The following is a 12,098-nucleotide window of genomic DNA, read 5'->3' on the forward strand; positions in this document are numbered from 1 at the left end:
CAGTGTAAACACATGCTCGTGAATGCTCTTGTAAATACCTGTTATTACTGATTAAAGAAACCTTGCTGTGCTAATGTGCTTGTTGAACTGTTGAATGTTTCTGACCTGCTCACTCATCCTTTCCTCCATTGGTCCGACATCATGTGTACGTTTAGTTATACAGGAAGTTTTGCCACACTGGCTCCGGGATTCGCTAACAGCCATCCACGGTTCTCTCTGATGTATATAATAAATATATGGGTGGCTGTTGAGGGCGTGAACCCTACTTACTTGTCATGCCAATGGTAAGGTAACGCACAACCATGGAGCGAAGACCCTGCTTGGCTCAGCGGTTCTAATTAGCGGCCACGGTTGCCCAGCAACCCGTCAGATCGCAGAGTTATCTGTGGCTGGCGGCCTCAGGACCAGAGGTTGAGTAAAGGAAAGGGCTGAGGATCTCCTTCGTGATAACCCCAGACCCCAGATCTGTCAGAGTATTTTTGCCGAGCCACGTTTGATATTTTCTAACTCGGCAGCTCTGTCTCTCATATAACCTTTAATTTTTCATTTGACCTTAAATTGAGATGAAACATAAATATCTACTGGGAGGAAGTTCTGCTGAGACTATGTGATTGCACATTCCACTGAAACGAACAAGAAATGTGCAGGCATGGATTTCCATTGATCAGATCAATACTCTGCCAATGATTTGAGATAGCACTTTATTTCACGAAACACTGCATTAGCAGGTCCAAACACAATCTCTCACCCACCAATATATTAATTTTCAACTTTTGTTCCCCCCCCCCCCCCACAAACTCACTTTTTCTATATTCTATACCACTACACTAAGGGAATGAAAACTTGGCACCTTATACTTGATACAGTACCATATATAACCACAGACGATCCAACTGTTATCCACAACAAGATCAAAACTAATGGCACTCTTTCAGCCCGTCACAAGTGGCAGGGCTAAACTTACTTGCAGACCTTGGAAATGTTCTAACATTTTATATTTACTCATTCATGGCCCTGGAATTTTATCATAATTTACCATTGTGTATGAGGATGCTCATTTTGAAAGGCTAAGACAAGGGATTGTGGGTAAAGATGCTAAAATCCTGGACATATTATACCTATCTTGCAGCAAGTCCAAGGTTCACAGTAAAATCTCATTCTCTCATAACCAGCTTTCTCATCTCAGTTTGAGCAAAAGTGTCACATGGTATTGCAAAATATTTGGGTATCAGGACAATTCTACTGGAGTTTAGTCATAAGTTAAACCTTTCTCATAACAATAACATAAAAAACAACCATTGTTTTCACGGCCCTGCATACATCATTGCATTTCTTACTAATTCTCTTCTTCTTCCTCCTCGCCTTCATCAAATTCTCCCTCATCATCAGCCGTAGCATCTTGATACTGTTGGTACTCAGACACAAGGTCATTCATGTTGCTCTCGGCTTCGGTGAACTCCATCTCATCCATCCCCTCACCTGTGTACCAGTGCAAGAAGGCTTTGCGGCGGAACATGGCCATGAACTGTTCCGAGATGCGCTTGAACAGTTCCTGCAATGCAGACAGTACCGGGTGGGTTTCTGCATGGTGATTGTATCACATTATGACACGACAATATTATTACATTGTGGCACTATTTAAGGCAAGGTGCTAAATGTCAAGCCACTGTTATTTAACACTAGACGACCCGTGAACTCGTTGGGTTCCCGTTGTGACAACAGTTGATATAAATAAAAAAATGACCGTTTTTACAGCCATTTTTCCCTGCTGTGCAGGGGTTTGGCTTTTTCTTGAGGCAATGTTTTTTATGGCCGGATGCCCTTCCTGACGCCAACCCTGGTCGCCTCTTACGACACACAGGGATATGGTACACCTATTCTAACCGGGGCATACACCGGGACCAGTCCACTGGCACTCATTTCGCCGACCTCGGAAGGATGACAGGCTGAGTCAACCCCCTGGTGTTAATTCAGCAGCCAACGGGGCTTGAACTCAGGACACTGGGATCCCAGGCCACCACCCTAACCACTAAGCCAACACCAGGCTTCGTGACAACAGTTGATGAAAAAAAAATAATTTCAAGAAAAATAAAAAGATAGCTCCAGCGAACTGTACCGCTGAGGTTGTTTGCATTGATCAAATACTCCCGAAGAGTACTTGACTGAATCGGGAATTGATTTTTTTCATAATTTTTTCGTTGCCCGATTTGAACGAAACTTCATACTGCACACCTCAGGGGAATGGTAAGTAAGGTGGCATGAAAATTTTTGCGCTATCGTATACCGTTTTGGCTGTATTCCGGGAACATACATGCATACATATATACATACATACATACATACATACAAGATGAGAGTTTTAGTAATATATAGAAGATAGATGAAGCTGAAAGAAATTTGGAGGAAACCAAACGTCCTGAGGCATTCTGTGCTTATCGTGTCCCCCACCGACTAACAGACCTGAGCCATCCTCAACTTGCTAGGCCTCAATGATCTGAAGCTCATAAATGTGCTTAAAATGACTTTACGCATGAATGATGTCTCCCATTGCTTGTCCGATTTTTCTACAGCCATCAGATTACATGGACTGGAAATGGATTGATTATACTAGTGGTTCTCAAAGTGGTCCCTACCACCCCCAGTGGGTGCTGGGAACTTTCAGGGGGGTGCTCCAAACTCCACGAGTGGTGGGGGGGGGTGCTGGCAATGATTTGGGGGGCAGTGGCGATTTAGAGGAGCAGCGGCGATTAGGAGCGCTCATTGGGCTTCCTGCAGTCTGAACAGGTTACCCGGCGCCATTCGGCAAATTGGCCATACAATGCCTGTTGCGCTCCTCCTCGTTTGCCGTGGCGCCGTCCGGAGAGAAATTAAAGACAGGCAATGGGACAGGTAGGCCTTTTTGTAAATAATGAACACATTTTAAAATGTATTTATTCTGAAAATCATTAAGTTCTTCAAGCATATTACAGACTTGTTTACCAACAATGCAAGGCAGTGTTTTTTTTAATACACACATGGTGTGAATACCATATACATGTGTTATGATCCGGCAGCGCAATTCCCAGCGAGGAGCGAGTACTGAGGCGGTGCGGAATTGTGTGTTAGGCCAAACATAAAAAGGAGGTTGTTTCTGGTTTCCTACCGACCCATTGCTTTTAGATGCAACCCTTCGATTTTTGTTGACAATTTGGACTCGGGTGCGTTTGACTCGGGTCCCGCCATTTTGAATCCCGCGTGTTACGTCAGTGAGAGTTTCAAAATGGTGGCGCCCGAGTCAAACGCGCACGAGGACTGCTTTTTGGATCGGTCTTTTCACGGTTAGTTTCCCCTACTGTGGTGGTGATGATGGTGACAGTGGTGATGATGACGGTGGTGTAGTGGTGGCAGTGGTGGTGGCAGTGGTGGTGGTGCAATAGACTTGCAAAAATGCACTAGACTATATATTGTTACGAATTTGGGAATTCGATTGCTCACAACATACAGGTTCCTTTAATCAGCTATGTCGATAAGTGCTTGTTCCCTTGATAGCTCACCTTTCCTTGTTGAAATGTTCAGAAATCGATTAGATGTGCTGCGGATCGATTTAATAGTTAGGGAACGAACAATGGAGACATCCCTCCCCCTCTTCTGTGAAGAGGAAGAACCACCCTGCCGTCTTGTGACTCATGGTATCAACAACTCCCTCCCACCCATGGCTGAGCGGGGGATGGAGCACGAGGTCATGAGTCATGAGTCACGCCGGGAGCGGGGGAAGGGCGGGAGAAGAATAAGAGATCTTTTCTTTTGCTCGTGGGCAGAGTTGGAGAAGGGAGTTGAAAGTAGTCATTCAGCAGACCTTCGGGTCCTGTTTGGCTTGGGTTGGGGTTGAGGCCTTCAGAAGCTCTTTTGCTTCAGCTGGCTCAGTGAGCTTCGGCTGAGGCCTGGCTCGGGAGAGCTTTTTGCTTCGAGCTGCTTTGCTTGGAAGAGAGTTGAGCTGGTCGCTCGGCTCGAATTGCGAGTGGTGGCTTCTTCTTCTTCTTGGTTTGTGGAGCTCTTTGTTCTCCATTTTGGTTCCCGGCTTGGTGCGACTCATCGACCTCTTCTTGGAGGTGGTTCCTCGGGGAAGCGACGCATCAACGGGAAGGATCGGCACCTCGTCTCACCAGCACGTGTTGAGAAGCGTGGGAGGATTCGCGGGAGCTCGGAAAGGATCGCAGCTCATGGCAATTTGGATCCAGCTCGCTTTCGCTGGAGCCCGGGTCTGAACAACTTGAAGACCACACGATGTGGAGAGGTTCGAGATAGGCTCTGGGTTTCAGCTCACCTGTCTTCCAAGCTGGAGCTCGTTATTAAAGGCCTCTGCCGCCATTTCTTGGGTGTGTGTGTGTGTGTGTGTGCGCGTACGTGTGTCCGTGGGCCCGTCTAATAAGTAGGAACTGCTGTGAAGTGCAAGTGACTGTACATAATAAGTAGACAGTTGTAGTTCTTTTGCCGTGCAATTGTTGGTTGTATAATTGCATACGTGTTTTGCCTTGATAATTGCACACGTGCTTTATTATAATAAATGTCCTTGTGTGAATGTAAACCTGTTCGTTGCGTCCATTCCCTCATTGAACTGCCCCATCTTGCACTCGGAATATAGTTGGTTTTTAAATAGCCGGTAAAGTGATCGGGTCCAACGGGACTGTGCGATAATACCCCGCTCGGTTATCCCAAAAGAAAGTGAGCTGCTTAAGCCGCTCGTTTCCAAGCGGTCCTGTTGAGGTACAATCTCTCGGTAACCTTCCCGCGTGAATAATTAGGTAAATCGAAGATTTGGCGATCGGACCCTGTAGCGCGGGGGTAGAGTGCGGACAAGGTTGTGGTGTGGTGAAAAACACACCCGTGGCTGGTTTCCGGCGTTGATCCGGAAAGCCGCGACTGGATTGTCCGTTCGGTGGGCGAAGCGACCGTTATTGCTTGGACGCGGTCGTTCGCACGCCGGCGGGCGGAAATCTACAACAATATATATATATATATATATATATATATATATATATATATATATATATATATATATATATATATATATATATATATATATATATATATATATATATATAAACAATGCAGAATTTCAGCATGCATGCACTGTTAAATATGTAGAGAAATTTAAGACAGAATAAAGTGCATTTTAGCAAGTCGAGTGCACCACCACCACCACCAACCCCATCACCACCACCATTACCACCACCACACCACTACCACTACCACCACCACCAAGGAAAATAAACATTTTTAATGGAGTTATATGAATGTATTCATGGCAAAAAAATTGTCAAAAAAAAATAAATTCCCCACCGACCTACCCAATTTTTTTTGGCCATGCAATAGGAAACAAATGTTTGTTTTTTTTTGGCCGAAGGCGCGCGCTGTTGTTGCTTCCGTTGGAAATGTGAAGAAATTTTTTTTTGACGCGCAGAGTGAAAATCGATGCGCGGAATCGACCAGAGACCAGAAATATATAATTATTGTTTGGCCTTATCACTGGTGTTAGTCTTTGGACATCTTGGCGTATTGATTTCGCAATTCAAAAAAGCTTCACGTCCGGTCGGCTTCAAGATGTCGGCCTCAAAGAAAAAGTGTCGTCAGTATTCCGTTGAATACATCAAGTATGGATTCATTCCATCCGTGACGAACACGCAGTTACCGATGTGTTTGTTGTGTGGTATCACGCTGTCCAATGAAGCAATGAAACCATCTCGACTGATTGAGCACCTGAGTAAAAAGCACAGTGATGAGGCTCGCGCAGAGGTCAGCTATTTCCAATCGCTGACAGAGAAATTTGTGAAGCGATCCACGGTAACGACAATGTTCAAAGCCAGCCAAAAGCTCGTGGATAAAGGACTGGAAGCGTCGTATAAGTGGTCATTGCTCATCGCCAGATCTGGAAAACCGTATTCAATCGGCGAACAGTTGATCAAACCGGCTGTTGGGGAAGTGATAAAAACTGTTACGGGCCAGGATCCGTATCCAGTTCTCTCGTCGATTGCGCTCAGCAATGATTCCGTGGCCAGGCGGATTGATGAAATGTCATCAGATGTACAAGATAAGCTGTGTTGTGAGCTGAGAAGCGCGCACTTTGCCATCCAACTGGATGAGTCCACTTTGCGTGACGGTGAAGCTCGGTTACTCTGCTGCGTTCGCTTCATCCGTGATCAGGAAATGGTGGAAGAATTGTTGTTTGCCCACTCTCTCCAGACCGATACGAAGGGTTCTTCCATCTTCCAAACGTTGGAGAAGTACTTTACTGATAAGAACATACCGATGGAGAACATTCTCGCTTGCGCGACAGACGGGGCACCAGCGACGGTTGGCCGCCAGCGTGGTTTCATTGCGTTTCTGAAGAACCAGGTACCGTCCGTGTTCGCCATTCACTGTGTCGTGCACCGCCAGCATCTTGTAGCAAAAGCTCTCAGCACCAGACTTCATACATCACTCCAAATAGTAATAAAAGCAGTGAATAAAATCAAGGTGTCGTCTCTGCATGATCGGCTGTTTCGTCAGCTTTGCCAGGAGAATGATGAACCATTCGAGAGGCTCTTGCTGCATACCGAAGTTCGATGGTTGTCCAAAGGCACTTGTTTGACCCGTTCCATGCCCTCTTCTCGACAGTGGTCGAGTTTCTGTCGGAAATTGATACAGAGTTATCGGAGAAAGTGAATGTGATTGAGCATGATGTGGCTTACCTCGCGGACATATTCAGTATCCTGAATGATATCAACAAACAACTCCAGGGTGACCATATGACGCTGATTAAAGCAAAGAAAGTGATCGGCGCGTTCGTAACCAAGGCGACTCTGCACAGGGAAACCCTCGGCCGCAGAGATACGTACCACTTTCCCCGGTTGGCGAAGGAAACTGCTGTTTCTGATGAAGAGCTGCTCGTTTATTTCAATCACCTCGAGAAGATTCGTGGAGATGTGGAACAGCGTTTCAGAGACATGCGAGAACCGTCGGTGCCAGCATGGGTGACCAACCCATTCAAATGTGACATTCGAGATGTGAAGCGTGAATTACAGGACGAAATTATCAACTGTGGAATGATGATGAGGCGAAGGCAAGATTCTCGCAGCATGAATACGGCAAATTCTGGATTCTGGAGTGGGGCGAATACCCCGCAATGTGGACAGAGGCAGAACTGCTGCTGATGGCGTTCCCCACATCATACCTCGTTGAAAGAGGGTTCAGCGCCGTGAGGGTGCTGCTGACCAAGTATCCAAATCGCCTTGACATTACCAAGAGGGGCGATCTGCGTCTCTAACTCACTGATAAGGAGCCAGACGTTTGCAATCTCGCAGCGAGTCACCAGGCCCACCCTTCACACTAACGGTATTTGGGCCTGTGATAACAGATTCCCAGTTTGCCTCACCTGGACCTGTTCTGCTGAAACATTGTTGGTTGTGCAAAACAAAATAGAAAAGTAAAGGAAAAGTAAAGTAAAATAAAGTAAAATATTATTCAGAAAATATTTGGCTTCTGTTATTTTTGCTTCCTATCTACATAAATTCGGACTATCCTATTGCTCACTGGGTGTCCGACCACGAACGATAGGACAAGGGGGCATTGGGCCGGTCCAAGAGGGCAGAAGGGGGCGGTAGTCAAAAAAAGTTTCAGAACCACTGGTTTATCCCTCATATTTTGGGGCCTCATTTGTGATTTCTCCCAGACATGGCTTCAAGTGTGATGTGCGATATTGCCCCGACACCAATAATTGTGACCTTTAGTAGACACATAACCCCATTCCAAACAGTCGTTGGCATTGTTTAATACTCACCTCATGGAAATTTGGAGAAAATTGGATGTGGATATGTATATTTACACATGAGCGGTGTATAGGCTAAGAGTCGCTGTTCCACACACCTACCAGAAGTAAAACTTCTTCGAACCACAAATTCATCAATTCTGTCTGATGAAACGGCATAATAATGATAATGGCATCATCATAATATTCACGTTATGAGAAGATAATATTATTAACGAAAATAAGAATGGTAACAATAATAATTATAATAATAAAGATAATACCACGGCTGAGTGGTGAGAATCAGGCTAATTTTTTTTAAAAAACAACTCTGTGTGTTTAAATGCTTAATTTTCCTTATTAGTGAAATATTTTATTTATGAATTGAACAATATAACTTACACCGAAGATTAACTAATCGACTGTGAACTCGATGATTAATTGCTTTGAATTTGTGCAGCTTGGAAGCCTAGTGGTGGCTTTGCAGTGAAGATGGTTGGCTTAGGATCTCAGGAAGCTTCGTGGTGGCTTTGCAGTGAAGATGGTTGGCTTAGGATCTCAGGAAGCTTCGTGGTGGCTTTGCAGTGAAGATGGTTGGCTTAGGATCTCAGGAAGCTTCGTGGTGGCTTTGCAGTGAAGATGGTTGGCTTAGGATCTTAGGAAGCCTGGTGGTGGCTTTGCAGTGAAGATGGTTGGCTTAGGATCTCAGGAAGCCTGGTGGTGGCTTTGCAGTGAAGATGGTTGGCTTGGGATCTCAGGAAGCCTGCTGGTGGCTTTGCAGTGAAGATGGTTGGCTTAGGATCTCAGGAAGCTTTGTGGTGGCTTTGCAGTGAAGATGGTTGGCTTAGGATCTCAGGAAGCTTCGTGGTGGCTTTGCAGTGAAGATGGTTGGCTTAGGATCTTAGGAAGCCTAGTGGTGGCTTTGCAGTGAAGATGGTTGGCTTAGGATCTCAGGAAGCCTGGTGGTGGCTTTGCAGTGAAGATGGTTGGCTTAGGATCTCAGGAAGCTTCGTGGTGGCTTTGCAGTGAAGATGGTTGGCTTAGGATCTCAGGAAGCCTGGTGGTGGCTTTGCAGTGAAGATGGTTGGCTTAGGATCTCAGGAAGCTTCGTGGTGGCTTTGCAGTGAAGATGGTTGGCTTAGGATCTCAGGAAGCTTCGTGGTGGCTTTGCAGTGAAGATGGTTGGCTTAGGATCTCAGGAAGCTTCGTGGTGGCTTTGCAGTGAAGATGGTTGGCTTAGGATCTCAGGAAGCTTCGTGGTGGCTTTGCAGTGAAGATGGTTGGCTTAGGATCTCAGGAAGCTTCGTGGTGGCTTTGCAGTGAAGATGGTTGGCTTAGGATCTCAGGAAGCTTCGTGGTGGCTTTGCAGTGAAGATGGTTGGCTTAGGATCTCAGGAAGCTTCGTGGTGGCTTTGCAGTGAAGATGGTTGGCTTAGGATCTCAGGAAGCCTAGTGGTGGCTTTGCAGTGAAGATGGTTGGCTTAGGATCTCAGGAAGCTTCGTGGTGGCTTTGCAGTGAAGATGGTTGGCTTAGGATCTCAGGAAGCCTAGTGGTGGCTTTGCAGTGAAAATGGTTGGCTTAGGATCTCAGGAAGCTTCGTGGTGGCTTTGCAGTGAAGATGGTTGGCTTAGGATCTCAGGAAGCCTGGTGGTGGCTTTGCAGTGAAGATGGTTGGCTTCGGACCTTCAGGTCCTGAGTTCAAACCCCAACTGTATCACATTAACACCAGATGGGTTGACTGAGCTTATCTTCCCTTTGAGGTTCGCAAAATAAGTACTTATTGGGGGCTATAAATCAATAGTTGATTTGGGGATACCAGTGGCACCCCACCCAAGTGTAAGGAGCCACGTAGTCTCCTCCAACTTCAGTATACACATTATTAGATTCATTTCTCTCCATAACATGGTTTTAATTGCAATTTATATCATTAATAAAACCACTGAGTCACAATAGGTTTTACTTCCTACAAACAAGCTGAAAGATCATGTCAATTTATTATTGCCTCACCTGAATTGCAGTGCTATTGCCAATAAATGTGGCAGACATTTTGAGGCCACGGGGTGGTATGTCGCACACTGCTGTCTTCACATTATTTGGGATCCACTCCACAAAATAACTGCTGTTCTTGTTCTGCACGCTCAACATCTGCTCGTCCACCTCCTTCATAGACATTCGGCCACGGAAAACGGCTGCCACGGTGAGGTAACGGCCGTGTCGTGGGTCGCAGGCTGCCATCATGTTCTTAGCATCAAACATCTGTTGTGTGAGTTCGGGCACTGTAAGTGCACGGTACTGCTGACTGCTTCGCGAGGTGAGTGGAGCAAAACCAGGCATGAAGAAGTGGAGCCGTGGGAATGGGACCATATTCACGGCCAACTTGCGCAGATCGGCATTGAGCTGCCCGGGGAAGCGCAGGCAAGTTGTCACGCCACTCATTGTGGCGGACACGAGGTGATTGAGGTCACCATAGGCTGGATTCGCCAGCTTCAGTGTGCGAAAGCAGATGTCGTACAGGGCCTCGTTATCGATGCAGTATGTCTCGTCCGTGTTCTCAAGGAGTTGATGCACAGAGAGCGTGGCATTGTAGGGTTCTACAACAGTGTCACTGACCTTTGGTGAGGGAACCACACTGAAGGTGTTCATGATACGGTCTGGGTACTCTTCACGGATTTTGCTGATAAGTAGAGTACCCATGCCTGACCCCGTGCCTCCACCAAGTGAGTGTGTCAGTTGGAAGCCCTGGAGGCAGTCACAGCTCTCAGACTCCTTTCGCACAACATCCAGCACCGAGTCGACAAGCTCTGCGCCTTCCGTATAGTGACCTTTAGCCCAGTTGTTTCCAGCACCACTTTGACCTAGGTTGAGGAGTACAGGGAAGGTGAGGCTATGACTTTGATTGCAGATGCTATTCTCTGAAAATTTGCAATAATACATTGATGTTCCATGACAATAATAATGCAAGGGTAAGTCCATGAATAAAGGGAATTATAGTATCATGAACAGGGCATGTGTATAACATAATTATATTATGTGTGATTTGTAGAAGCAAGTGAGAGGCAGTTGTGGGCTATTTAGTGCTCAACTTCCCCGCACATGGCATGCATAGTCGTGCGATTACGGAGCAGCGAGGAGTCCATCGGTTTTTGTTTTGTGAAGATATCAAACCGTGTGACTTTCTCAGGAGTGCCCAATGTGACGTTCAGCCTTATACAGTAGAACCTCTTCTATCCTGACATCCATTTAACGGAAGACCCATTATCCAGAAACAATATAGGCAGATATTTTCCCAAGTTAACTTTGCACTCATTTTGTGTTCTCAGAAGTTGAAAGTGACGTTTTTAGCAGTGGCTTCTACCTCTCTAGACTTGTTTTGAAAAACCTTGAGAAAATTGGATGTTTTATTGGGTTTTCAGAGCGGTTGGTCGAAAGGCTGATTATTGGCTTCCAGTTCCGGTTGCCTTCATGTGTGACGCTGGTTTGAGAGTTCCTCTCTCCACATCCTCAAAGCTAAGTTTCCTGGACCAGATCCGTTGTATTTTACCGTTTTATTTTGACGTCTGCCATCAAATTCCCATGAAGTGTCTCTCCATATGTCCAGTTTGGGAATCCTGAGAAATCAATTCTAAGAGATTGTGTGCACACTCCCACCAATTCCTCTTCACGTCCATTAATGGTGTCAAAACTGCTCCATGTCAGAACCCTCCCCTTCCATATTTGCCTCCCTCACACCTCCCACTCTTTGAGAGCATCCCTTCTACCCTCCCCCTATCAGCTTCCCTCCTGATCCTTCCCTTCTCTGCTTCCTCCCCCCACCCCACCCCCTCTCAACTTCTCCACCCATCCCCATTTCAGTTGCCTTCCACCCCTCCCCCTCTCAGCTACCCTCCACCCCTGCCACCCTCACACCCTCCAACCCTGTCCCACCTCGCATCCTCCAAATCCCCCCCCCACCCGTACCCTCCCAGCTCCCCCAACACTGGCACCCTCCTTGCTTTCCCCAGCCCCGCACCCTCCCAATTGCGCCCCAGTCCCGCACCCTCCCAGCTTCCCCCTTTACAAGTACTCTACCAGATTCTCCCCCCCCCCACGCCCCACATCCTCCAAGCTTCTATCCACCTCGCCTCTTCTCTTTGCTTCTTTCCACATTCTTGCGCCTAGCCAGCAGCTCCTCCTCTCCTACCCCTGTGTGGACCTCAAACATCTAAGGCCTCGGCTTTAACCTGACCTTTCCCTCAATCCAGGACACTGCTGATATACCGGCCATCATCTTTAACAGAACCCTTCCTCCCACAGGATGTCCCTGACTCCTTCATGTCTTTCCCTTGATATGGCTCC

General features: G+C 46.6%; 1 protein-coding gene across 1 annotated transcript in view; it reads right to left on the reverse strand.

The window, feature by feature from the left end:
- Window positions 1–684: 684 nt before the first annotated feature.
- Window positions 685–12,098, reverse strand: part of LOC147031010 (tubulin beta-4 chain-like) — a 31,229-nt gene continuing 19,815 nt past the window's right edge. The window contains exons 4-5 of the mRNA XM_085875666.1: window positions 9,771–10,618; window positions 685–1,552 (exon numbers count right to left, since the gene is read on the reverse strand). Coding sequence (XP_085731792.1) covers window positions 1,337–1,552; window positions 9,771–10,618 — 1,064 coding nt within the window. The 3' untranslated portion in view covers window positions 685–1,336. The remainder of the gene's footprint in view (window positions 1,553–9,770; window positions 10,619–12,098) is intronic.

The sequence above is a fragment of the Eptatretus burgeri genome, chromosome 3 (genome assembly GCF_056783735.1).
Source record: "Eptatretus burgeri isolate ZD-2024b chromosome 3, Ebu_testis_v1, whole genome shotgun sequence".
Classification (NCBI taxonomy): Eukaryota; Metazoa; Chordata; class Myxini; order Myxiniformes; family Myxinidae; genus Eptatretus; species Eptatretus burgeri.